At 44.6% G+C, this 27500-nt stretch overlaps 2 protein-coding genes across 3 annotated transcripts in view; both read left to right on the top strand.

Annotated features, from left to right (window-relative positions):
• The window catches only part of l3mbtl1b (L3MBTL histone methyl-lysine binding protein 1b), a 20089-nt gene extending 5557 nt beyond the window's left edge, over nt 1-14532 (top strand). The window contains exons 5-23 of one of the 2 annotated variants that reach the window (XM_070440146.1): nt 3760-3790; nt 6072-6187; nt 6317-6443; nt 6541-6592; nt 6777-6871; nt 6965-7069; nt 7207-7342; nt 7632-7723; nt 7847-8075; nt 8165-8250; nt 8484-8594; nt 8656-8773; nt 9137-9236; nt 9377-9574; nt 9699-9809; nt 11388-11452; nt 11567-11730; nt 11924-11986; nt 12175-14532. In XM_070440146.1, the coding sequence (XP_070296247.1) occupies nt 3760-3790; nt 6072-6187; nt 6317-6443; nt 6541-6592; nt 6777-6871; nt 6965-7069; nt 7207-7342; nt 7632-7723; nt 7847-8075; nt 8165-8250; nt 8484-8594; nt 8656-8773; nt 9137-9236; nt 9377-9574; nt 9699-9809; nt 11388-11452; nt 11567-11730; nt 11924-11986; nt 12175-12303 (2128 nt within the window). In that variant the 3' untranslated portion in view covers nt 12304-14532. Of the gene's footprint in view, nt 1-3759; nt 3791-6069; nt 6188-6316; nt 6444-6540; nt 6593-6776; nt 6872-6964; nt 7070-7206; nt 7343-7631; nt 7724-7846; nt 8076-8164; nt 8251-8483; nt 8595-8655; nt 8774-9136; nt 9237-9376; nt 9575-9698; nt 9810-11387; nt 11453-11566; nt 11731-11923; nt 11987-12174 lie in introns of those variants that run through there. The other variant, XR_011476550.1, reaches the window with a different exon arrangement.
• Nucleotides 14533-15151: 619 nt separating this feature from the next.
• Nucleotides 15152-20688, top strand: LOC139025102 (uncharacterized). The gene is made up of 2 exons (XM_070440145.1): nt 15152-15487; nt 17978-20688. The coding sequence occupies exon 2, from the start codon at nt 17991-17993 to the stop codon at nt 18819-18821; it is 831 nt and encodes a 276-aa protein (XP_070296246.1). The 5' UTR covers nt 15152-15487; nt 17978-17990; the 3' UTR covers nt 18822-20688.
• The last annotated feature ends 6812 nt before the right edge of the window (nt 20689-27500 follow it).

Genomic DNA, 27500 nt, shown 5'->3' with positions numbered 1-27500 from the left:
GAAATCAGCTAACAGATAGGTAAGATTTCACAGAAGCGATGATCGTGTGGCAGAAGCACACGCTCATACGCGATATATCACTGTAGGGTGAATGTCAGTACGATGCTAAGCTGGACGAGAGACTGATACGCGGTCTCTAGATGAACAACAAAAACCATACGGCATTTTCAGCAAGGGGAAGGAGGAGGAAAGGAGAGAGCTCAGATATAGATATAGAAGGATAGAGATATATAGATGCATTTTGTAATTCGATCATCTTTAGTATTCGATTGGTCTTAGTATAGCAGGGAGTGTGAACTAGCAGCAGGATGGCATGGTGTACAGTGGCTCTGTAGATTGATCTAATGAGTGGTATGTTTGTTTTCTGTTTGATGTTATAACTAGTGACTCGTGAAGTTGGTGTGTAGTGGTCGGTGTCAAGGACACAGGTACGATTTGTCGAATCTCGGGGGTTGGATTGTCAGGTCAGATTTCGATTGGTTGCTCCGAGCAAACATGCCCGGCTCTCGATGAATGTTGCAGAGATAGTGCCATACATAAGACGGTTTTAGATGGGCTGGATTCGACTAATGACTTGCCTGATCTGAACCAGAAAGTCGGATGCAATAGACTTGTCTAAGTAACATGGGAATTAAAGTGTCAATACTACTTGTACGATCTGTTGCTTTTATATATGAAGCAGTTCTTTCATAGGCTCAGGTCCTCCTGTTTCCAGAGATGTGAGATATAGATAAGAAGACTTGTTTACTGCCGGAATGGACGCTCAGCAGATCGTCAGTGGACCTAATTGGCAGACACAGCGCGATTATGCTCTAATGTGGGTGGGTAAGTGCTAGGCGATCTGAATCTCCATGAGGGTGGTCGGATGTGTGCTTCACTAGATCCATATGGTGAGTAAGGTGTCTCCACAAGCTAACGTAATTTTATGGCAGATAAATGAATAGTGCAGTTTGCACATTAGGTGAGTTGATCGATCTATTGGGTATGGCAATTCTCAGCATGGTCTTAGATGTTATCGTTACAAGTAGAATAGGATATTTATCGTATGGTAGGTCTTTGGTAATCGGAATGTTAGGGAGCGCTCGTATTCTCTGTAGGTGTACTAAATAAAACTCAGTTTTTATTGGTGGCGTTTAGTTCAGATAATCAAAGGGCAGAGAATTGCTCAGCTTCGACTATGGTTCCGTTCACAAATCACCAGCAGGCCTCAAGGATCTGAATGATGCAGTTTGTAGAGGAGACGAAGCGTGAAAAGAGGTAATGACAATAGTGTTGGCGGGTAGATACGCATTCCTTGCAGAGCGGATGGTTTATAAACATACGTTTATAACACCTCATATAGTGTTTTGTATCTTTCGGTGATAAATAAGTGCGAAAATTGTGAAAGGTCCACAAGTCTTATGGTTCTAAACCGGGACCAAAGCTTCGGTCATAGAAAAGGGAGGAGAATAGCATACAGTTGCGGCTCACTCCCGATCAGTATGTCCTCAAGCGAGCAAGAGAAAGTTGTTTAATTTGCTCGTGACTATGGACTCGCGTGTCATAGGAAGATTATGTTGACTTGTCCATAGAATTTGATGAGACAGTGCGTGTACGTATCTCTCATTTGAGGATCAGTATGAAGCTAGAGACCTAGATGACTCTAAAGATGGAAACTTATGATGTCGAAGAGGTATGTTCCATGAGATGTAGAACGCTTTGTTAGTATTACGACTCATAGGGTATTCATAATAGTAGTCTCCTTGTTAGTGCGGATAGTATATAGGTCTTCTCCACATAGGTAATTAACATAGACGCACGTTCCATGTAGTAGTTACGTTTCTTTATGGGAGGCTGGAGTTTGAGCGTCTACTCAGGTTTTGCTTTTAGGCTGCGAGTGAGATTAAGTTACTCTGATTTATAATGCACTTGTGACTACTGATGGTAGATTCTCTTTGGAAGATAATGCCGGCACTCAGGGACATTCTTATTTACCTCGGATTTTGAGAGAGCTTTTGGAGGTTGGTGTTACATAGAGTCGCAAAATCTAAAAAGTTATATTTGTGGTATATATTAATGTCTAATGTTTGTGTCTTGGGATGATCCTGAGGGTAGCAGGAATTTTACATTTAGGGGCAGTTGCTTTTTAACATACATTACCAAATAGTACCATAAATGCCTCGCCCCCGCTAGTATCCCTCATATAATGTTGAAGTGATAGGACACCTATTAATTGTTATATGTTCGCTCAACATGCCACATAGAGAATACGGTGTACCAACCTCCATGAAAATATGTATAGTAATAGTGTGGGGCTTGTTTTTTCCTGTAGAAGAGAATAGACAGAATGTGTCTAGATGTGATTGCTGTCTAGCTGTTTCTGGACAAGTGCCACTCGTTCGCCATGAAATATGAGCGATGCATACTGGAGTTGTAGATGGAGCACGGAGTTGGGGGCGAGGGGAGTGGGGATAAGACGGCAAAGTGAAAGCGGATGGAGAGGAAGATCTACATTGGATATCTTGGGTGAGCAACGATTGGAATGCTAGCAGTATGACCCAGTAGAGAAGGGATGGAAAGGGAGTGATCGATAGATAGCAAGTGGTGGCAACTCTAGACCCTTGGTTCTTCTGAGTCTCTGGACAGGCATGTGTAAGTTTGTGTGTGTGGCAGCTCACTTGCTGATGAGATCTGGTCTCTCTACAGGACAGGCAAGGCTGTCAAAGGGAGGAGAGCTGCTAAGCTGGCCAAGCTGGTATTCTCTATTATTACACTGAGGGAGGGAGAGGATGATAGATGAGGGAGATTTTTGTGTGGGAAATGAAGGGGGCTGAAAGTTTGTCCAATCAGGTAGACAGGGTCATGAGTGCTGCAATCCTGCTGGTTTTCATGTCACTGATTGGCTGATGTGACTGTTTTGTTGTCCACCCCAGCCCAGCCCCAGCCCAATCAAGTAAGCAGACCCTGGAGCTGGCCCTCCTACATGGAGGAGGAGAAGGCTATAGCTGCCCCCTTAAAACTGTTCAAGGAGGTGAGGCACGCAACATTTATTCATACTCTCTCTCTGACACACACACACAGCTGTACAGACATGTGAAAGAGTGTTATGTGTGTGTGCCTCGCAGCACCAGTCTTCCCTCAGCAGACATCGGAATGCCTTCAATAGTGGGAAGTTAGAAGTTAGAAGGACTGGGACCCCTGTCACCCCTCTCTGTTCTGTGTGCTCATGTTGTGCTGAGTTACGTAGCTGCTAACTCTACAGGTTCAGACACTAAGATATAGATAGTAGGAGAAGTCTGTTTTCTAACAACTAACCCTTCTCGTGCTTTTCCCTCCATTTCTTCTGTTCTTTCTCTGTCTCTGTCTCTCTGACGGTCATGTTACTGTACGTTGTAGTGTCTCTCTTCAGGTCCAGGGTTCACGTATAGGGTAGGGTCTTTATCTTTCGATACGGTATCTGCGAATAATAAATGAAGTCGCATCAATGTAATTTCTGGTAATGTATTGTCTTCTAAGGAGACTACGCTGCGGAGAGCGTGAACGCATGGGGGCTGGTTGTCGTGTGAAGAGAGACTGGGCCAATCACATCTAGTAAGAGAGGCCTCTGGCTATTCGTAGGCGTTATAGAAGGTCTCTTGGTTGCTAGCTAGCAACGCCGAGTATATACTACATTTAGTATCACCACGCTTGGGATCGGCATGGAATGCATACATTATAACTTTCCGTAACATGATATGCTATGTACACCATACACACCATCGCTCTCTGCACTCCTTCCAGGAGCACAGCTAAGTTGTCATCCAACACACACGTCATACAAGTTCAGCTTTGTCAATATCTTGTCATAGCTTGGTATTTAACTGCGCTTCTCTACTAAACATAACTCAACTAAAACATATTCTTAATACCGCTAGACTCATTAGTTTACATTCAATGTTAAGCTAATATCAGTAATCAGCGACAACATCACCATCTATGTACTCGATGGGCATCACAACTCCCGAACCACTAGAGCATACAAACAATACACACCAGAGCACTAGCATCCACACAACACACATGACAAACACTGCAAGTTACTAAGTGCTCTCCTTCATGACTGTACAATGTTGTTTGTGTGTGTTCAGTATAGACAAAACTCTAACTTACTTCAACTGGTATATTGTGTCCTAGGTTGTAGACAGTATGTGTATTGGCGGCGTGATATCAAGTCTTGGAGACCTTGCGTGACTAGATCCATCGAACGTACTCGAATTGAGTTCGGTCTGGTCCAGTGCTGTTACTTGTTACTGACTTGTTTATCTGTCTAAAGTAGTGCTCCGTAGTAGTCACGGTGATGTTTGGACTAACGCGTAGGACTAGCCTTAGCTCGATGTGGGATTTGTAGATATAGAGAGTTAGAAAGATGTGTTGTTGTTGCTTGGATGGTGAATTAGTTGGTAGAGCGCTATTATGTGTGCTCCATCTAATGTATAGTTTATCGCTCGTCTGTATTATGCAGTTATTGTTGGGTGCACTGTGTGTGTAGTATGGTTAGTGACTCCGTCAGGGTTCCGTGCGGGTATGAATGAGCATAGAGAACAGTGTGAATAAGAGAGAATAGAACTCAAATGATGGTGATCTGTCTCGTTAGCGTCCAGATAATTATTGGTTGATAGGTTCAGGGCAGTCTGGTTTGCTATGTGCCCAAAGAACATGATTTAGGCTTTCAACTATGATTCACGTGAAATACTTTGTAACATGAAACTGTTGTGAGAAGTACAGATCATTATGACAAGGTTATTGTTGTTGTTGGTGAAGTTCTGGGATAATACGGGTTGTGGGTTGTGTCCATGCTAATAGCGTATGAATCGAGCTGCTCACTGGGTAGGTGCTTATTACATGTGTTGTTGTAGCGTAAGTGTTGAGTCTGTATGTCCCTTCAACTGGTACAGATTACTGGCTTTCTAGGCATGGTGTGGAGGAACTCGATCTGCACATACATATTTTCGAGTCGAGGTTGTAATTGATTTGGTTATCTCGCGGAGATTACACTACGTATGGTCATAAGTGTTGTGTGTTGTATTGTGGTTGTTGGCATCTTATCTCATCTATATCTCAGTATGTTATTCAATACTTTGTGAAAATCACTTAGTTGTACAAATGACCATTCGAGAAGTAGAGTATGGTGTTCGCTGGGAAGTGATAAGTCATGGATACGGAGACGTGTGTGACATTTACAGCGCAGCCCTAGAATGCTGTTTGCTGTGTCACGCAAGCTGATAGGGTGAAAGGCTAATACACTGGCACATTTCTAGGACACAATGTAGTTCTAGATTTTACCTTTGATTGGAGATGCTTTAATGTCGAGAGTCTAGTGAGGTGAACGACGTCTCTAACAGTTTGTGGTAACACACATGACGAAAAATTACTTGTTCGGTTAGTGGATTGGGAGTATAGCTGTGTGTCAGGGATATTTTTCTCACAGTGGAAACGCGTTGCTCTGCAGGGAGTGTTGATAGTGTTCCTCGGGTTCTGCTAGCTAGTACAGTGTCGATTTTATTTATGTAGCCCGCAGGTAGAGGACAGTCGTTTGACAAAAAAACACTGAGGCATGTATTAATTGAGGCTTGTGTCGATAAGATACTCACCTGGATGTTAACTCGTGAATGTGTGTTATCTGACAGCGGATAGTCGACGATAGAGCTCTGGGGTTGCGTGTTGCTAGGTAGATGAAGCGGGGCACATGTCGCACGCATCTCCGATGTATTGTATGTTGATAGATGTGACCCAGATGTGTCTCTCTATTGATATCGTTTTTTTGGAACATTGAGGGTGGCTGAGGTGCACCGTGACAGTCTGGAAACCAATTGCAATAGCGGACGAAGGTACGGTGGGCCGCATTCGAGGATGGGATCCAGTAGATCTGTTTGTTCACCGCTCTGAGGTGGATGGACCACCGACTGAGGGTACGCTGGTGTGCTCTGAAGATTGCAGTATGATATTAGATTGTGGAGTAGTGTGTGTGTGTGTGTGTGTAACTCTCTGTTTTTCTCAGATCCGTTTTGATTTGCTGGAGTTGAGGAGCTCAATAGGACTACTGGTGGGCGGAGGCGGGCCACAGGGCTGCGATGGCTAGCTGTAGGTCGTGTGGGGGCTCCGGTCCACTGGAGAGTTTCCTCCAGGGCAAATACTGCAGCTCCATTTGTGTCCAGCCCTCCAGTGGCAGGTAAAGATGTTAGCTGTTCTTACTGTACTGTATTTTAGAAAGCATATTGATAGTATTAACAGTTAAGACCCAAAACAGTCATCACATGAGCATAGTTCCTAGAATGACCTCTGTTCCGTGTGTGTTTAGGTCATCTCCCAGAGAGCAGCGGGAGAGAGATGGGCGGGAGGGGGGACTGGGGAAACGAGTGAGGAAGAAGAGGAAGATCTACATGGACTCTGGTGATGAAGAGGAAGACAACCAGGAGGAGGAAGAGGTGATGATAGAAGATGTGGCCAATGCTGGTCCTGAAAAGCATTGTAATGTTGTGTGTGTGGCAGCTCACCTGCTGATGAGTGACTGTCTCTCTACAGGACAAGGCCAAGGCTGTCAAAGGGAGGAGAGCTGCTAAGCTGGCCAAGCTAGGTATGTCCTATTATTACACTGAGGGGAGGGAGAGGATGGATAGATGGAGGGATGGATTTGTTGGGAATGACAAGGGCTGAAAAGTTTGTCCAATCAGGTAGACTAGAGGTCATGAGTGCTGCAATCCTGCTGGTTTTCATGTCACTGATTGGCTGATGTGACTGTTTTGTTGTCCCACCCCCAGTGACAGCCCCACCCAATAAGAAGCGACCCTGGAGCTGGCCCTCCTACATGGAGGAGGAGAAGGCTATAGCTGCCCCCCTTAAACTGTTCAAGGAGGTGAGGCACGCACACTTTATCATACTCTCTCTCTGACACACACACACAGCTGTACAGACATGTGAAAGAGTGTTATGTGTGTGTGCCTCGCAGCACCAGTCRTTCCCTCAGAGCAGGAATGCCTTCAAAGTGGGAATGAAGTTAGAAGGACTGGACCCCTGTCACCCCTCTCTGTTCTGTGTGCTCAGTGTTGCTGAGGTACGTGTCTAACAGGTCAGACMAATAAGATATAGGAGGAACGTCTGTTTTCTAACAACTAACCCTTTGCTTTCCCTCATTTCTTTGYGTTCCTTTCTCTCTGTCTCTTTCTCTCTCTGTCTGTCTCTCTCTCTCAGGTCCARGGTTATAGGGTAAGGCTTCATTTCGACGGGTATCCAGAGTGCTATGACTTCTGGGTAAATGCTGACACCTGGGATGTGAAGCCGGCGGGCTGGTGTGAGAAGATGGGACACAAGCTGCTACTGCCTAAAGGTCCACACACACACACAGATACACACACACCCGACACGCATACACACACACCCGACATACATACACATACACACACACCCGACACACATGCACACACACACCCCACACACATACACACACACCCCCCCACACACACACACCCCAGACACAGATACAAACACACCAGACACAGATACAAACACACCAGACACACATACACACACACCTGACACACATGCATATTCTACCGACTGTACAATGTTGTGTGTGTTGTTAGACAAAACTATAACCTTCAACCTTTTGTGTCTAGGTTGTAAGGATGGGGAGTTCAACTGGAACATGTATGTGAAGAACTGCAGAGGTCAGCTGGCCCCCAAACACCTCTTCAAGAGCCTCAACACGGTGAGCCTACCTGACAGCCTGTGTGGATCCATTAATAGTGTGTTTGTGTTGTGAATTAGTTGGTGACCTTAGGTCCATTCAAGTTAGTTTGTATATGAACTATGTGGGTGCATGTGTGTGTAGTCGGTGACTCCGTCAGGGTTCCGTGCGGGTATGAAGCTAGAGGCRGTGGATAAGAAGAACCCATATCTGATCTGCGTAGCGTCCATCGCRGCTGCTGTTGACAACAGACTCCTCATACACTTTGACAACTGGGACGACACCTATGACTACTGGTGTGATGCCAGCAGTCCCTACATCCACCCTGTAGGTTACTGTGAGGAAGCTGAGCTGACCCTCACCACCCCTGCTGGTGAGACACACACAAACATATTTCAACGCTTTATTTGGATACACCATGAAACATTGTATAAGGGTGTGTGTTGTGGTTTCTCCTCTCAGAGTATAAGCACCCGAGGAGTTTTTCCTGGGATAAATACATGGAGGAGACTGGGACACAGGCAGCCCCTGCACGTGCCTTCAAACTGGTAARACACTCACATTCTCACACACACATACAGTTGACACTCAAAACATGTGACACATRCAAATTACATTGTTGGTGTTGATTGGGAGGCCTGGGGGAATTTCACATGGAGTTCCYCAGGGCTCTGTTCTGGGTCCACTGACAGTCTTTATTTATGTCAGCTACACCCGTTACAAAACATGCATATTAATCCATCTGTATCACCTGATGTTAACTCTTGAATGTGTCCTGTAGCGTCCGTGCCATGGGTTCCASGCTGGAATGAAGCTGGAAGCCGTTGATAAGAGGAATCCCATGCTCATCCGCGTAGCAACCATCGCCGAGGTGGAGGACCACCGACTGAGGGTACGCTGTGTGATTATGATTATTGTGGAGTAGTGTGTGTGTAACTCTCTGTCTTTCTCAGATCCATTTTGATGGCTGGAGTGAGGAGTATGACTACTGGGTGGATGCTGACTGCCCAGACCTCCACCCTGTGGGCTGGTGTCAGAAGACTAGTCATCCCCTACAACACCCCTCCAATGGTGAGACACACACGCACACACTTCCAAAAAATTGACATGGTTCTAACTTTGCTAAAACCCACAAATATTTCCCAATCAGTCCCAAAGTGTAAGATTGGCAAAAAGGTGCATGCAGAAAAAAGACATGTAGCTCAAATGATGCTGGTTCTTCACAGCTGCTGGAGCTGTTGGTTTGTGGGGGACATAAACACTATATGGTGTGTCTGTGTGTGTGGTCAGGTCACTCTCTGGTGTAAGTGTGTCTGCAAGTCTATGTGTTTCTGTCGCTTTGTTTATGTGTGTGGGGTCAGGTCACTCTCTGGTGTTTTTGTCTCTGTTTATGTGTGTCTCTGTGTGTAGTATTAACTCTGCGGTGTGTTTCAGGCTCCACTGATATGCTGGTCCTCCCAGGGCAGGGCTGTCCTACCCCAGGATGCAATGGGGTTGGTCACATCCGAGGACCCCGCTACGGAACCCACTACACGTCAGTAACAAACACACACACTAACTGTCAAAAAAGTTTTGTTGTCAAAACACGTCATACAACGACTTGTGATCTGTGTGCTGTAATCTGTGAGCAAGGTGATGTGTGTTCCTGTTCTGAACTTGTGTGTGTGTGTGTAGGGGGGTGAGCTGTCCGTACTCGGAGATGAACCTGAACAGGGAGGGCCAGGTACCAGACCGTCTGAGTGGAGAACGACCTATGACCCTGAGTGGGCCTCATCACCRTGGGCRAYGCCCAGACCCTCCTTCACACACCCAGACAAACAGCCMCACCACACCGGAGCAGCCCGAGCCTGCAGACGACTCCCCTCAGACCAGGTATGTGTGGAACATGTAACAGAAGGGGTTCGGAAGAGCTTCCATGACTTTGTTTGTTATCTGACTGCAACTAAAGTCTGGAGTTGTGGAGTTGTTTCCATGGTAACAGTTGTTTCTATGGTAGTGTAACTAGGGGGCCGACGGTTGACGAGGGCGAACGATCCAGGTGCAGCAGTCAGAGTGAGCCACCAGGGGGCTCCACTGAGCCCATCAATGATGGAGCCAAGGCCAAGAGGTAACACACAGACTCCACTCTCTCCTACCAAACTCTAGAATGCATGATGGAGCAGAGTGTTTGTTGTTGGTTTACTAAGAGAGTACAGTGCCTTCACAAAGTATTCACACCCCTTGACTTATTCCACATTTGATTGTGTTACAGCCTGAATTCAAAATGGATTAAATAAAAAAAAATCTCACCCATCTGCACATCAAAGTGAAAACATGATTTTAGAAATGTTAGCAAATTTTGGGGCAATTAATACAGAAATGCCTCATTTACATAAGTATTCACACCCGAGTCAATACTTTGTAGAAGCACCTTTGGCAGCGATTACAGCTGTGAGTCTTTCTGGGTAAGTCTCTAAGAGCTTTCCACACGTTCCACATTTGCCCATTATTCTTTGCAAAATTCTTCAAGCTCTGTCAAATTGGTTGTTGATCATTGCTAGACAACCATTTTCAGGTCTTGCCATAGATTTTCAAGTAGATTTAAGTAAAATCTGTAACTCGGCCTCAGGAACATTCACTGTCTTCTTGGTAAGCAACTTCAGTGTAGATTTGGCTTTGTTGTTTTAGGTTATTGTCCTGCTGAAAGGTGAATTAATCTCCCAGTGTCTGGTGGAAAGCAGACTGAACCAGGTTTTCCTCTTGGATTTTGCCTGTGCTTATCTCCATTAGGTTTTATTTTTAACCTGAAAAACTCCCCAGTCCTTAATGATAAAAAGCATACCCTTAACATGATGCAGCCACCACTATGCTTGAAATATGGAGAGTGGTACTCCGTAATGTGTTGTATTGGATTTGCCCCCAAACATAACATGTTGTATTCAGGACATAAAATGAATTGCTTTGCCACATTTTTTGCAGTACTACTTTAGTGCCTTGTTGCAAACAGAATGCATGTTTTGGAATATTTTATATTCTGTAAAGGCTTCCTTCCTTCACTCTCAGTATTGTGGAGTAACTACAATTTTGTTGATCCATCCTTCTACCACAGCCATTAAACACTTTAACTGTTTTAAAGTCACCATTGGCCTCATGGTGAAATCCCTGAGCAGTTTCCTTCTTCTCCAGCAACTGAGTTAGGAAGAACGGCTGTATCTTTGTAGTGACTGGGTGTATTGATACACCATCCAAAGTGTAATTGATAACTTCACCATGCTCAAAGGGATATTCAATGTCTTGTTTTTTTGTGAGGCATTGGAAAACCTCCCTGGATTTGTGGTTGAATCTGTGTTTGAAATTCACTGCTCGACTGAGGGACCTTACAGATAATTGTATTTGTGGGGTACAGAGATGTTAAACACTATTATTGCACTCAGAGTGAGTCTATACAACTTATTATGTGACTTGTTAAGCACATTTTTACTCCTGAACTTATTGACTCGAGACATTTCAGCTTTTCATTTTTAATTAGTAATAAAAAATAAAAAACATAATTCCACTTTGACATTATGGGGTATTGTGTGTCGGCCAGTGACAAAACACAGCTCTAATTAATTCATTTTAAATTCAGCCTGTAACACAACAAAATGTGGAAAGATTTGTGGGGTGTGAATACTTTCTGAAGGCGCTGTATGTTGTCTTTCAACAGGTCTGCTCCAGTCCCAAAGTATCTGAAGCTGCACGTCGTCAAGCAGGAGAATGGAGATGGGAAAGGTAGAGGTTCTGCTCTCAGAAATAGAGAATGGGTGTAACGCTGTGTGGATTATATATTGTCTGTTCATGTCTATTGAAGATATTTACAGCTAATTTCTCCTCCCTCTCCCCCAGACTCCCTGTCTCTCCAGCAGGCGCTCCATGAGTCAGTGTTCTCCCCAGGTGGCTCCTCCTCTCCCCCTCACAGGGTGGCTCTGTGCTGGGACAAACACTGCCAGCTGCTCCCTGAGGTCCTGGGCCTCACAGCTAAGAGAGTTGCAACCTGGACCGTCGACGAGGTCAGACACGCACACATAAACACATAAGCAATACAAACATGTACAGGCGCTGTACGCATACTGTACAAACTCACATATTGTGCAAATCACATACATTACACATACACCCAATACAATAGCTTTGTGTATCCTATTGCATTTTAATCATGTGTGTTTGTGTGTGTGTCTTAATGTTTGTTTCCCTGTGGGTCAGGTGGCCAGTTTTGTCAAAGGGCTCCCGGGCTGCAAAGAGCATGCTGCCACCTTCAGGRCAGAGGTAAGAGCTACCATTTCAAACCCCAACTTTGTGAATCACAATAGACACACATACTCCTCATCTGCTGCTCCTGGTTGGTGTATCCTATGACAATGCAACCAAGTCAAATTCAATTCTGCCATTGACATTCAAACACTCACACACACGTTCTGTGTTTAAGCTTATTTTGTGTCTCTGTATCGTTCCAGCAAATGGATGGAGAGGCCTTCCTGCTTCTCACCCAAGCAGACATAGTCAAGATCCTGTCAATCAAACTAGGCCCCGCCCTCAAGATATACAACGCCATACTCATGCTGAAGAACGCTGATGAGGAGTGAGACGCCCCCTCACGCTTCATTTCCTCCCACACCCGACCAATGTATCTGAATTGTCTAGAGAAGTTTCATCTCCTTTCTTTGCCTCCTCACCTTATCCTCTTTGGTTTTCATCTGCATTGATCTGAGCCCGCAGGATAGGTCAGAGCAACGTAATGGATGGCCACCAGGAATCTGCTTTCAGCTATCCTGTTCTTCCACATCAGTGTAGAGGAGTAGAGAGGATACAGAGAGGATGTACCTGGTGTCAGTGTAGAGGAGTAGAGAGGATACAGAGAGGATGTACCTGTGGTGTCTGTTGGAAGATCTTAATTGCATACTCCTCGCGTCCTCTCCTTGTCTCCTCAAAACCCATTGGATGAGAGGACACGAGGAGAGAGGACGCGCGGAGTATGCAATTGAGATCTTACCTGTCAGACAGACAACCCAAGAAAGTGTTTTATACTATAACATAGCAACAATTAAAATTTAAAGGGGCAATCCGGAGTTGAAACAATAACAAAGCAGTWACCCCACCACTGTTTTGGCCAAAAGCTGAGGGATGGATGGGGCTGGAGAAATGTTACCGCTCTCAAATTCATAGACAGAACTATTTATACAAGGACTGACCATCATCAAAATGATAGTTTGAACCATGTTTTGAGGCTATACAGTGTTTGGTTTACATTTACTTTGTTTACCAACATTGAAGATGAACAAGCTTATATTTGGTGTTTTGGGGTTCTGATGGTGTACGACAGTTGAACTAAGCTCATGAGGCATTTATAAGATATTCTTYGAGAATCAATGGGTATATATAAAACAAAATGTATGTAGCAACTGCAGATTGCCCCATTAACTTAAATGTTTTTCTGAGTGAGTAAGAAATGAGCAGTGGGCACCTTTAAAGTATTGGTATTGAATTCAATTTTAAGGTAGACTCAGTGAAATGACGTTGCCACGAGCAGCACCACAGATATTGAGATGAGTGAGATGCAAGACTTCGCTCACAGTCACACACAGTATCTGCGAACAGGAGGCTGGTGGCTCTTTAATTGGGGAAAACAAGCTCATAGTAACGGCTGGAACGGAATCAATGGAATGGTATTGGTTTCCATGTGTTTGATAGCGTTCCATTCACTCCATTCCAGACATTACTATGAGCCGTCTCCCCTCAGATGTGGATGGGTTCGCTTCACACTGTTCCCTGGCCTGGCTACCGGGAATCAAARCAGCGGAGAAGTTGAGCCTCGCGCTTTAACGCTCGTAGTTGTTGTGGGAATTGATCCACTATGCTGTTTACTTTCAGCATCTACGTCATATTGCTGCGTCAACCTTTAATATTATAATTTTTTTTAATCTGCTTTTATTTTAAATTGTTGAGGAAATGGTGCTCAGCCCTGAGCAAATGGAACCAGATTAGTCCATACATGTTTTTACTTGAATACTTGTTGATTTATTATTTTTGTTGTGAAAGAAAATCACCATGTAGTTTACCTCTCTGCCAGATGGATACATTCCTCTACATGTCCAGGGCAGGAAGAGGTTGGCACATCTCACGGCTTGGGTGGAGGGAGAGGATTGATTTGTTTGTGTTTGTGTGTGTGTGTGTGTGTGCGAGCGCGCCAGTCAGATGTTTATTTAAAAGGGTGAATGTTATAGCATTGGAACTTTAAGGAAAGCTGAACTTCAGGACTAATTCAACTGAAGAGAGATGTTTTTCTATGTACCTGCTTTAGAGCTAATGGTAAAACAYTAATGAAATTGGAATGTAAAGAAAGGAAGAGAAAATTCATCAATTTGTTCTGAATGAATATTGTTTCCTGTTTCATTTGGTCTGATTGATCTTTGTGTACATAGTGTATTATAGCTCTGGGGTTGTGACACACCCTGCATCCCTATAKGAAGTGGTTATTTGGAAGCTTATGCAAATCAATACCAATCTTTTCCAAGAAATTTAAAAAAAAAAAACATTTTTTTTTATTGAACTGAGGAATTCATCTTTTAAAGCTTTAGTGAAATTTTGTTCGTCAATGTCCTCCGTGTGATACCTTGGAAGTGTGTTGCAATGAGCTTAAATGTGTTTATCAACACTATAGTTTATATTCAAAAACCAGGATTTCTTTATTTTAATTTAATAAGGGGCATTGATAAGTGCTGTTGACTTGTGAGATGGTGTGAGTTGTGAAGGTGCATGTTGGCTTGTGTTTGCTGGAGTGTGTGAGTGGAATGGAATAAATGAAATGCAGTCTTTGTGGTTGTATATTCTTCTAATGTGCATACTGCCTGAGGGCTTGGTTATCCACTCTTCTGATCTGTTAACCACACTGATCTGTGGTCATCATTACCTTGTGTCAGTGGTGTGTCTATCRTGTCTCAGATTCACAGGAWCTGACACCACACCTAAGCACATAACTAGGTGTGTCCGTGGACAGGACAGGTATGTCATAAGCTTTTCTCCATCCCGGCCCACACCAATCTATTTATCAATCCCTCTTCTCCTCCCTTCATCCCCCCAGTATGCTGCTGTTCTAACTAATAATAACTACTAGGATCCCTGTGGGACTGGCCCAAACCAGCCAACGATTCCCACGACCCCTCACAACCAGACACAGCTTATCTTGCTAACACACACAGACACACACAGTCTTGTTTAACTATCCTTGTGGGGACCAAACAATTGATTCCCATTCAAAAATCTATTTTCCCTAACCTTACCCGCCTAGACCTAATTCTAACTGTAAACCCTAAACCTAAAGTATAATTTTTCCTTGTGGGGTACAGCAAAATGACCCTAGTTGGGATATTAAAACCAAAAAAACACACAGAGCGTAATGCTCTGGCTTACTGCTTCTGAAACATCAAACTATTCCAAAAAGAAAAGTGTTCGTATAGAGTCAAGTCAAAAGGCAACTGAAACATTTAGGCATATTTACTCATCGGGAGTTTGTGAGGACCAAGATCTCGCATGCGCCGTAKTAGCCTACTCGCCGCTTTAAACCAAGGCTGGACAGATGTTAATATGCAGCCTGGTTGAGGGGTGCAACTCCGGGAAAACATTTTAAAGAGGCAGCTGAAGAGTCAACGTTGACCATATTAATGTAGKGACAAAATAAATAACGGGCATCATGTTGAGAAAATAGTTCCAGATATGTCAGCAGCAGGAGCGACGCGGAAATGTCCACAACRGAGCAACAGCCAAATCGAGGCAAGTAACCATTATCGGAACGTTCTCAAAAATCAGAGCGCAGCACATGAAAAGCAAGTGTTACTTGTTMATTTTAGTTTGTATTTGGTCAATAGTGTTGACTTACTTTTTAAAACGTTATTCAGACATCCCCAATGTCAAAAAGGCTTTAGTGTCAGATAACCATACATTAAAAGATAACCGTTACATTGTATCCGGAATCGGACAACACAACTCTGCTCTAGAGAAAAGTTGTCGAGGGTCTGCTACAATGTTGCACAAGTTCAACCCTTCGATTAACGTTTTTGACTGATGTTATTGCCATCATTTATATAATGTTATGTAAAACCTACAATTTCTGAACTTTTTGTAATCTTTACTAAATGTATCGTTTTTTGCATTCATGTTCCTTGTTTAAGTGACGGAATGATTGAATGTTATGTTCAAGGAAAGCCCCAAATCAGACGAAATTACTTTATGTGAAATCTAATAGAAGCTACATCTGGGACTTGGTCAATTGAGAGTTACCACTGCGATCATATATTATCAATTTAGTTCAGAATTGGACGCCATYGATATGTCTGTCTTGACAGTGCTTTATTTTATTATTTACATAGGCTATTGTGGAATATTTAGTTCGAGTTTAAATGTGACGGCTACAGTGAAAGGGCTTGTGTATAGGGTAATCTAGCGTGGAGTTTAGAAGGAGGCGCGAGTTTAGAAGGACTCACATACTGCATCTCATTAATTCCTGGGGTTCTTATCACCTCTGTCATTTCCTGTTGTTTACAAAGTCAACTCTCAACAATCCCTCTCTCACTCCACCCCACCCTTTTCCCCCTTCCCCATTAACTCTCTCCTGTCCTCAATCCTCTTCCTCCTGCCTGTCCTCATCCTCCTCTCTCTCCTGTCCTCATCCTCCCTCTCTCTCGCTTTCTCTCCCTGCTCTCTTCCTGTTCTTGTCCTCTTCTCTCTCCTGTCCTCATCCTCTCTCCTCTTCTGTCGCTCGTCCTCCTTTCTCTCCTGTCCTCGTCCTCCCTTTCTCTCCTGTCTCGTCCTCCCTTTTCTCTCCTGTCCTCGTCCTCTCCCCTTTCTCTCTGTCTCGTCCTCCCTTTCTCTCCTGTCCTCGTCCTCCCTTTTCCTGTCCTCGTCTTCTCTTCTCCCCTGTCCTCGTCCTCCCTCTTTCCTCCTGTCCTCGTCCTCCTCTTTCTCCTGTCCTCGTCCTCCTGTCCTCGTCCTCTCTCCTGTCCTCGTCTCGTCTCTCTCCTATCCTCGTCTTCTCTCTCTCCTGTCTCGTCCCCTCTCTCTCCTGTCCTCGTCCACTCTTCCCTGCCCTCTTCCTCTCTCTCTTCTCTCTTCCTGTCCTCTTCCTCTCTCTCTCTCCCTCTCTCCTGTCCTCTCTCTCTCTGTCCTAGTCCACTCTCTCTGCCCTCTTCCTCTCTTCTCTCTCTCTCTCTCTCTCCTGTCCTCGTCCCCTCTCGCTCCTGTCCTCGTCACTCTCTCTGCCCTCTTCCTCTCTTCTCTCTCTCTCTCTCCTGTCCTCTTTCCTCTCTTCTGTCCTTTCCTCTCTCTTCCTCCTGTCTCTCTCTCCTCTCTCTCTCTCTCTCTCTCTCTCGTCTCTCTCTTCTCTCTCTCTCGTCTCTCTCTCTCTCTCTCTCTCTCCTCTCTCTCTGTCCTCTTCCTCTCTCTCTCTCCTCTCCCTGTCCTCTTCCTCTCTCTCTCTCCTCTCTCTCCTGTCCTCTTCCTCTCTCTCTTCTCTCTCTCCTGTCCTCTTCCTCTCTCTCTCTCTCTTCCTGTCCTCTTCTCCTCTCTCTCTTCTCTCCTGTCCTCATCCTCCCTCTTTCACCTGTCCTCGTCCTCCTCTCTCTCCTGTCCTCCTCCTCTCGCTCTCCTGTCCTCATCCTCGTCCCTCTCTCTCCTGTTTCTGTCCTCTTTCTCTCTCTCCTGTCCTCGTTCTCTTCTCCTGCCTCTCTCTCTCTCTCTTCTCTCTCTCTCTCTCTCTCTCTCTCCTCGTCCTCTTCTCTCTCTCTCTCTCTCTCTCTCTCTCTCTCTCTCTCCTCTCTCTTCTCTCTCTCTCTCTCTTCTCTCTCTCTCTCTCTCTCTCTTTTCTGTCTTCTTTCTCCTGTCTTCTCTCCTGTCCTCATCCTCCCTCTTTCTCCTGTCCTCGTCCTCCTCTCTCTCCTGTCTCGTCCTCCCTCTCTCCTGTCCTCTCTCTTTCTCTCTCTCTCCTGTCCTCGTCCTCTCTCCTGTCCTCGTCTCTCTTCTGTTCACTTTCTCCTGCTCCACTTTCTCCTGTCCTCATCCTCCCTCTCCTGTCCTCGTCTTCTCTCCTGTCCTCATACTCCCTCTTTCTCCTGTCCTCATCCTCTCTCCTGTCCTCATCCTCTCGCTCTCTCCTGTCCTCTCTCTCTCCTGTCCTCGTCCTCACTCCCTCTCTCTCCTGTCCTCGTCTTCTCACTCTCTCCTGTCCTCGTCCTCTCTCTCTCCTGTAATTGTCCTCTGTCTATCCAGTCTGTGGTAGAGGATGACAGCAGCGGGGTCCACTGGAGCGGTCAACGCCGTCTGCACCCAAGACTCCTCCCACTCACCTAAAACAACCTGCCCACAAACCACATGGCCCTGCCCACTCTGCTTCCCACAGCAACAGAAGGATGAGCTCGAAGTCAGACTCCGCCTCCGCTCCCCTCCTGGKGCATGGCTACTAGCGGGCGTTGTCGTGGTGATGGTGGGAATGTTTGTGGCCGTGGCCGGGTACGCTAGCTCCACCCCTAACCCTGTGGGTGGRCGAGGCAGCTCCCACAGCGAGCGAATGAAACTGCTCGGCCCTGTCGTGATGGGCATCGGCCTGTTCATCTTCATCTGTGCTGGAACCCTGCTGTACGAGAACCGGGACCGCGAGAACCGAGAGCGTGAGAACCTTGAGAACCCTGAGGAGCAGGGGAAACGCAAACAGAAGAAAACAAGGGAACGGTGCTGGGAGAACCGTGATTATGAGGATGTGGAACAGGGGAACCAGAGAGAGCCCTCAGACAGACACTCCCCTCTCCCTGAGGAGTGCCCGCCCCCCCTGCCTCCCAGAGTGCCTAGACAGGAGGGGTCAGAGTTGAACGTTCTCTCTGTGGGRGYGCTGAGCTCACTGCTGCCAGGGGAGGGACAGGGGCGTGAAGAGAGAGTCAGAGAGGTGGGGGGTAAAGGGGGCTCAACCCTGCTGACCAGAGTCCTGCACCACCAGGACCCCCCCTCCTCCTGTCCCTCCCCAGCTCCCTCCTCTGTGTACTCTGACTCCTGTAACTCCAGTGAGATCAACTATAACGTTCAGACAGGCTCCCCTATCCACTCTATTCACCAACTCTGAGATTCTACTGTTCTCACATCTGTACATGCTTTCTAAAGAAATGCACCACATATTTCTCCATCTCTYTCTGTGGTTTCTATAGGCTGTAGATGCAGTGGAGTGTGTTGGGCATCTCTCTCTACCCCTCTAGGACGGGCAGAGCCAGGGGGAGACAGGGCTAGGTGACGTCAGCTTGTTGTTGTGTAGTAAAGTCTCTCTCAGGGGTGTTTGACTGTATTTGGGCTTGRGGGAGGATTCCACTGCAGACAGTGACTGTGGTGCCATCCTGAATGATGCACGTACACRCAGTAAATACGGCCAGACATTCCGCTGTGGAACAGGCTGCTTTGGAGAACTTTGATTCATGATGTCGTTTTAACTGTAACTCAGTTTGATCTGATATTAGTGACTCTGTTTGTCATGGCTGTTCTCCTATAGGGGTTCTGTTTACACASACCCAAACTTGGCTCAAGAGATGGACAGAAATCATAGCAATGAAAAGAAAGTTAATGCCTTCTCATAGTTGGCTGTTGGCTGTCCACATGCTTACTCTTTACTTGAGTTAGATGTTACTACCCACTGGCCAATAACTGGTAGAATCCACGTTGTTCCACTTCATTTCAACAAAACATTTGCAAAAAGTCATCAACGTAAGGCAATTGCGTCCTTTTCCCACCCAACTTTGAACCTAAATCCAATGTCATTGTGAATTTGTTTGGTTGATTTCACGTTGAATTCACGTTAGCTGACAACTCAACCAAATGTGCCCAGTGGGTAGTCTGTTTGCAGTGCATATATGAAGTATATCTTTGCAGCATGTATGCAGCAAACCTTTGGTCTTTAAGGTACACAAAACCATTAGGATGTTAGACTGGGTTTAATTGAATAGAGCCCACAGATGCAGTAAAAGGGGGGAGGAGAGAGAGAGATGAAGGGGGGATTTTAATTGTCCTGAGTGTTCTCCTCCAGCCTCCAATTACACTGTGGAACCGACCAAGGGTTTTCTATTGGTATTTCAGGACTGCAGGAGTATTTCCTCTGTTGTTCAGACACATGCTGGGATAATRCCATTGAGATTAGTGAGGAACGCCAAGACTGCCTTGCCCTGCACGGCCAGACACATCTACACAACACAAGCACAACACACACACACACACACACAACCGCATGCATGCTTTCACACATGCTAAACCTCACACACCTCGTAGTGCTTTTGAACCCATTAACCCCGGTTCACCACCAGTGACACTACCAGGGATAAACCAGTACTTGGTTTCTCGCTTCTGACTATGCTAATACTGGGAAGTGTGTGTTTTTGTGAGTTTAATGCAGCAGCTGAATTATGTAGTCAGTCAGTGTTTGATTGCTGGACTGTAATCCTGAACATCAGATTAAATTCACATGTAATCCCTGCCTGACCCTAACACTTACTCTCACAATGCTCCACCTATGGCCTCCCATAACACACACACACACACACACAAACGGGCGCACACGCACACACCCTCTCTGTCCCACACGGAGATAACCTGTGCATTGTATTTCTGCTCTTGCTGTTGCCTAGGTTTGTTTAACTGTTTCAGTCTGTCTCTGTGTTACGCAATCCCACAAACAGGACAGTTGTTTTAGTCTCCCTCTAATGTCAGTCATACATTTTATTCGAGTTTATGCAGGATCAGTACTGTAGCCCCCCCCCTGGTGGGACTGGGAGCACTGTCTCTAAGCTGCTTAACTCTTCGCTGAGTCAGACACGTGTGTTTTACCGAGGAGGGAGACCCTACTGGGGTTACAGGACCAGAGACAGAGGGCTGAATCCTAACATCAATCCTAACATGCAAATCACAACTTTGTGCAAATATCCCATTGATCTGTAGATAGGTCAGATCTCAAGTTAAGTGTTCAGAACCTGGCACCCAGCAACAACACCTGGGACATCTGTGACCCACAGCAACCAAAACACCTGGGACCACCTGGACTCCAACAGCACAACACCTGGGACAATACCTGGACCCACAGAAACTAACACTGGACCCAGACACAACATCAACCTGGGACCCGACATTCAACACACCTGGATCTGTGACATCTCTAGAAACACTGGGAACGCCCACAGCACACGACCACAAAAACCTTGTGACCACAACCATGGACACCGTCACCCAAGAACAACAATGGACACCTGGGAACCCCACAGCAAAACACCTGGGACCCCACAGCAAAACAACACCTGGGATCACTGGGAACCCAACAGCAACAACACCTGGACACCTGGGACCACAGCAACAACACTTGGGAAACACCTGGGACCCACAGCAACACACAATGGGACACCTGGGACCACCAGCAACAACAACTGGGACACCTGGGACCACAGCAACAACACCTGGGACCACCTGGGAGCCCCGAACAGCAACAAACACCTGGGACACCCAACCCCACCAACCACAGCAACAACACACATTGGAACACCTGGGACAACCTGGGACCAACAGCAAACACACCATGGGACCAAACAGCAACAAACAACCAAATGGGGACACCTGGGACCACAGCAAACACATGGACACCTGGGAACCCACCAGCAACAAACCTGGGACAAGCCTGGAAACCCACAGCAACAACACCTGGGACACCTGGGACCCACAGCAATAACACCTGGGACACCTGGGACCAACAGCAACAACACCTGGGATCCACAGCAACAACACATGGGACACCTGGGACCCACAGCAACAACACCTGGGACACCTGGAACCCACAGCAACAACACCTTCACATAAAGTAGGATTTCAATAGCGCCCCACTTCATGTGGTAGACCATTCAGTCAAGTACAGATATCCATTAGTCATCTAACCCTCATTGTTGATTTAGGACATCTGTCGTGGCAATTTCCTGTATTACCAAATGAGGAGAGTTACAAACCACACAGTCAGAGTTATACTTAAACTTCATATTTAATAATATGAGCTTTACAATAGCCCTTTGACTCTCAGATCAATTCAGTGTCTATAATGAATTCTGAGAGTCCCTACAGAAGAATGCAAAGATCTTTTATAGCCAAGATACACCCCTCTCAACTTACATGACGAACCACAGATCTTAGGAACAGTTCACAAAGAAAGACTTTTACTTGAGAGAGGAGTATCCCATAGCCAGATAGCATTCGCTATAAATTATCGTTCAGTTTGGTCTCTAAGACGAGGTTCTAATCTCGTTCCTGGTACTTCATAGTACAGAAATACAAACTCATCCAATGGCATATATCAAATGTCAAGTCTAGATACTCCCATCTCAAGTAAACCCCCTCTTGACCCCACTCCTGGACAAGCTCACTGAGGGGAGTGACTTGCGCACAGACATTGTAGAGACAAGTAATTGGTTCCCCCATAATCACGCCATCCCTTCACATGGTTTAACAGAGACATTCACATATGAAGACAATGTTCCATCCTGTCCTCTTCCCTTTCTGATATTTTAGAGACATGTAAAAGACAAGCCTGACCTCTCCCCTCTCTGGGCCCCAAATGACTGAGCCCCAGCTTAGAAAAAAGTGCAACTGCCAACACTATAGTCCAAAAGGATACATTCTAATGACAAGTATCTCACATAAGCATATGTAAATAAAACATCTTATTTATCTATGTTACCCAACTAATTCTGATTCATCCGCCACACATCTCATTATTCCCTTTGAGGTGTTTAAACATGTTCATGAAATAATGAAGTGTAACAGGCTTTTTCCAGCGGCCCTGCGAGATAACCTAATCCTCTCCGTCTCTTCTTTCCTTTGTAACTTTAAATCCATMTTTTTTGCTTTTCGTAGTGTATTTTTGTAATTACAGGGCTCATCTGTAAAATAAACCTTGGTCTCAGCATGACTCCCTGTCAAAATAAAGGTTAAATCAAATAAGTATTTAGATCCCACATAAGGAGCATTTCTAAGAATCCAACAGCTGTTTCTCAAAAAACATTCTCTCTGATGATGCTAMGGTGTTAGTTTAATATGGRGGGAAGTGCAGATATTTTCATGAGCTAGTGAATAGTAACTAGTCAAAATATAGCCCAGACTAGTCACAGACAGATCTTTGTCTGAGCCGATTGGTTAACTAAATGTCTTAGCTTTACAATAACACAGTTGTGTAAAGTACTTTGGGGGGTATCTGTACTTTACTTGACTATTTAGCAGTGTGATCTGACTATTAAAAAAAACAAGAAAATTATGCCATCTTGTTTGCCTAATATAAGGAATATTAAATTATTTATACTTTTTTAAAAGTATAATTGAGCAAATACATTTACTTTTGATACTCAAGTAGTATTTTACTGGGTGATTTTTACTCACGTCATTTTGTATTAAGGTATCTTTACTTTTACTCAAGTATGACAATTGGGTACTTTTTCCACTACTGCAATAACATGTTCCGGATCAGAGCCATATATATATAGACAGCTTATAGAGAGCCTCTGTCTTTACCTCTCTGCTCCGGATGGCTGGCCCACTGCGCAGTGCTGCCTCTGACAACAACAGTGATTGGTCTGTGAGAATAGACAGGTATAATGCGTCTTAATCCAATTCTAGCTACAGGGGTGCCTGCTCCTACTGTCACAATGGAGCTCATTGACTTCCTCCGGGACTTTTTGTGGTCTCAACTGGCCCGTCTCTGGATAGTTTGAAGGATTTATCCCCTCCCCTGAAATGAGGGGATTGATGCTCTCTGTTTTTGCCCTGGCGCTGTTAACAGCTTCTGCAGGTAAATCGAGCTGAATTGGTCTTTCTCTGATCTGGGTCATAGTATTTAGGTAGGCTATACTTTAGGTATGGGATGTGAAGTTTTTCACACAGAATGTGGGGGACATAAAATTGAAATGTTATAATCATAGAATTATATTGTATATATTTCCTGATGTTTTTTAACACCAACTACAGACCCGGGTCATTGTAAATAAGATTTTGTTCTTAACTGACTTGCCTTGTTAAATACATAAAATAAAAAACTCCAAACTGCTACAGCACATTTAAGATATATATTTTTAAATGTGTGTTCATAAAGCATACATAACACGTCAATAAGAACATAAACATGACATTGTAGCTACACAGAGCCTCCATGAACATATTCACTACGAAAATAATTATATTATGATATCATACAAATATGTCAGTATCAGTTTTATACAAATACTGGGATTGTTCTGATGGAAGAGGATGGACCTTTCATGTCTTTAAACACCTCCACCAGTCCTGCAGTYGCTCTCCTGAAGGTAGTTGTGCTTTTTCTCCTGAAAAAAGTTTGGGTTGGGTGACTCTATGTTTGGGATGATTACTGGAAGAGAAGATAATTACTGGAAGAGAGTTAAGTTGAGGTTGAGTTGGGTGACTCTGTCTGGGACAGAGGAGGCTGGTGGGATGAGCTATAGGAAGAATGGAATGAATGGAACAGAGTAAAACATGGTTTTCATATGTTTGATACCAATCCATTGATTCCATTCCAGACATCACAATGAGCCTGTCCTCCAATAGCTCCTCCCACTAGCCTCCTCTGGTTTGGGATTTACTGGAATTAGTTTTAGGTAGCTATTGTAATCCATATAGTAATCGTTAGGTCCACTGTAGTCCTGGTGTGTGCATGSAGGTCTTTGTTCCAACCCAGTGATATAGCAAACACTGGATGAAATACTTCCTAGTTCTAGTTGGTGAATTTGTGCAACCCCAACCCTCTAGCCAATTAGTGTTCACCTGAGCTGGCATGACGACCAGAGATTAGGAACATCACTGAAACTCAGCGTTTGGATTAGCACTAGGWGCTGCTCCCACCAGAGGTGGATGGCCATGACAGGTGGTAATGGAGCAACAGTATAGCTGGACTAGCTATAAGCAGTAAGTCTAACCCTAATTTGTACATAGGGTTAGACTTACCACCTAAACCTAATTTCCACTTACTGTAGGTGCTCAAAGTGCTTTACAAACTTACCTCATCCACCATTAATGCTTTTCAGTAGAGGGATGCATTGTGGTATGCTGCTGGCAGATGAACTGTATTTTTTGGTTAACCTTGGTGAGAGAGATACAGCTACCTAAGAAAATTACCTGACTAAACTACTTTAGTTTCCCCTCTTATTGTAACATCTTGGTGCACTATACACAGTGTTCTGTAGTCTACTATAGACACAGTCTTCTGTGGTCTACTACAGACACAGTCTTCTGTGGTCTACTACAGACACAGTCTTCTGTGGTCTACTACAGACAGTCTTCTGTGGTCTACTACAGACACAGTCTTCTGTAGTCTTCTGTGGTCTACTACACGACACAGTTTCTTCTGTGGTCTATACTAACAAAGTCTTCTGTGGTCTACTACAACAGTCTTCTGTGGTCTACTACAGACACAGTCTTCTGTAGTCTACTATAGACACAGTCTTCTGTAGTCTACTATAGAGACAGTGGTTACCGCCAAAGATGCCGTGAGCTACCTTGGATGTGAGTAAGATAGTGACCCATCAGGTGAGAGTATGGCCTTAAAATCTCTCACCAAGGTTAACCAAAAAGTAAAGTTTCTGTCTAGGAAATAATGTTTTCATGATAGGAAAATACTGCAGACACTGGCAGGGCCCCTTGTGCAGTGTCATTTTGATTAGATAATTGATTATATGTGTGCCTCTAGAATAAGCTTCAGAAAACTCGGAATAAGCAGTGGTGGGAAAAGTACCCAATTGTCATACTTGAGTAAAAGTAAAGATACCTTAATATAAAATGACTAAATTAAAAGTGAAAGTCACCCAGTAAAATACTTGATTAAAAGTCTAAAAGTATTTGGTTTTCAATATACTTAAGTATCAAAAGTACATGTAATTGCTAAAATATACTTAAGTATCAAAAGTAAAAGTATAAATAATTTCAAATTCCTTATATTAAGTAAACCAGATGGCACGATTTTCTTATTTTTTAAATGTACAGAGAGCCAGGGGCACACTCCAACACTCAGACATCATTTACAAATTAAACATGTGTTTAGTGAGTCTACCAGATCAGAGGCAGTAGGGATGACCAGGGATGTTCTCTTGATAAGTTTGTGAATTAGACCATTTTCCTGTCCTACATTTGGGTGTCAGGGAAAATGTATGGAGTAAAAAGTACATAATTTTCTTTAGGAATGTAGTGAAGTAAAAGTTGTCATAAATAGTAAAGTACAGATACCCCCAAAAATAACTTAAGTAAAAATACTTGAAAGTACTACTTAAGTATGCTACACCACTGAGAATAAGATAGTCAAGATTGTTCTCAAGCTCCCATTCGGTACTCATGTTCAACCCTGTCTCTTTGATAAACTGAAATGGCTCAAGAGTTGCTCAAGTGAAACCAGAGTCACCCAAGTTGGGGGTTACCCACAACATTTTACATAACTATTTCCCAAATTTACAATACCTATGTAATTATTTTATCACATTGGTGACACCCAGCAGTATTCCACCAGAGGGAGCTCTACCAACTTTATTCCCTGTAGATTCAAGAGCTTCATCGGGAATAACGTATTCCTCTATTCTACTCTTGTCTTGCAGTACTGTGGAACAAATTACCACTGTAAATTAAATCTTTGTCATCAGAACAGCTTTAAAGCATCACATAAAAATAATGGTTGATTGATTAGGGGTATTTTTCTTTTCAAGAAGTGACTTGTGTAAGGGTTTATTTGTATTTTTTATTTAACTAGGCGAGTCAGTTAAGAACAAATTCTTATTTACAATGACGGCATATCCTGCAAAAACCATAACCCGGACAACGCTGGGCCAATTGTGCACCGCCCTATGGGMCTCCCAATCACAGCCGGTTGTGATACAGCCTAGAATCAAACCAGGGTCTGTAGTGACGCCTTGAGCACTGAGATGCAGTGCCTTAGACCGCTGYGCCACTCGGGAGCCTTGGGTACCTCTGTACTGTTGATTATGTTGTAAATATTTGTAATTGTTAATGTTTTTAAAACTGCATTGAGTGTAGTGTGTACAATGCGATMTTGYCCAYCTTTCATATTATTTGCCAAAGAGGATCACAATAGAAATAAACCTTCAATCTTTTTTTAATGTATGTAATGTTGTCTCTGTCAGGAGCAGCCTTCGACTTTAAATGATCAAWTCTATCAATAAAACACTCATGASTTGTATCGATTATGTCCCTGTGTGAGAGTGTACTGTATATGATATTACCCTGTGGTCCCAGATGAGGATGATCAGGAGGAGCAACGGGAGGAGGGGCCTCTGCAGTGTTTCCGCTGTGACCTGGGCTTCTGGGATRCCTGCTACACCACCAAAACCAACTGCAACATCGGGGAGAAGTGCTACACTGGCCGAGGGAAGGCAGGTGGGTCACATGGATAGACATGGCCGGCGGGAGCTGTGTGTGAGTGTTTTCTGTGTGTGAGTGGGGGCTGTGTGTGGGACATTACGGTGCTGGGTTTTGTGGATTTCTGGCAGAGAAATGTGAAGCAGAGCATATTAGTGTGTTGACAGTGTCTATGTGTGTTAACTGTGTGTGTTTCTGTAGGTGATGTGTTGGACGTTAAGTTGCTGGGCTGTGTCAAGGCGAAGGAGTGTGAGCTGGTGACCAATGTGGAGATCTTCTCCAACACAACCATCTACATGATGACCAGGCACTGCTGCGACACACACTTCTGCAACACCGGACACACACTACCCCTCAACACACTCCT

Source organism: Salvelinus sp. IW2-2015, unplaced genomic scaffold, assembly GCF_002910315.2.
Source record: "Salvelinus sp. IW2-2015 unplaced genomic scaffold, ASM291031v2 Un_scaffold2264, whole genome shotgun sequence".
Taxonomy (NCBI): Eukaryota; Metazoa; Chordata; class Actinopteri; order Salmoniformes; family Salmonidae; genus Salvelinus; species Salvelinus sp. IW2-2015.
Note: the sequence above shows the minus strand (reverse complement) of the source record. Positions and strands in the feature narration are given on the sequence as shown.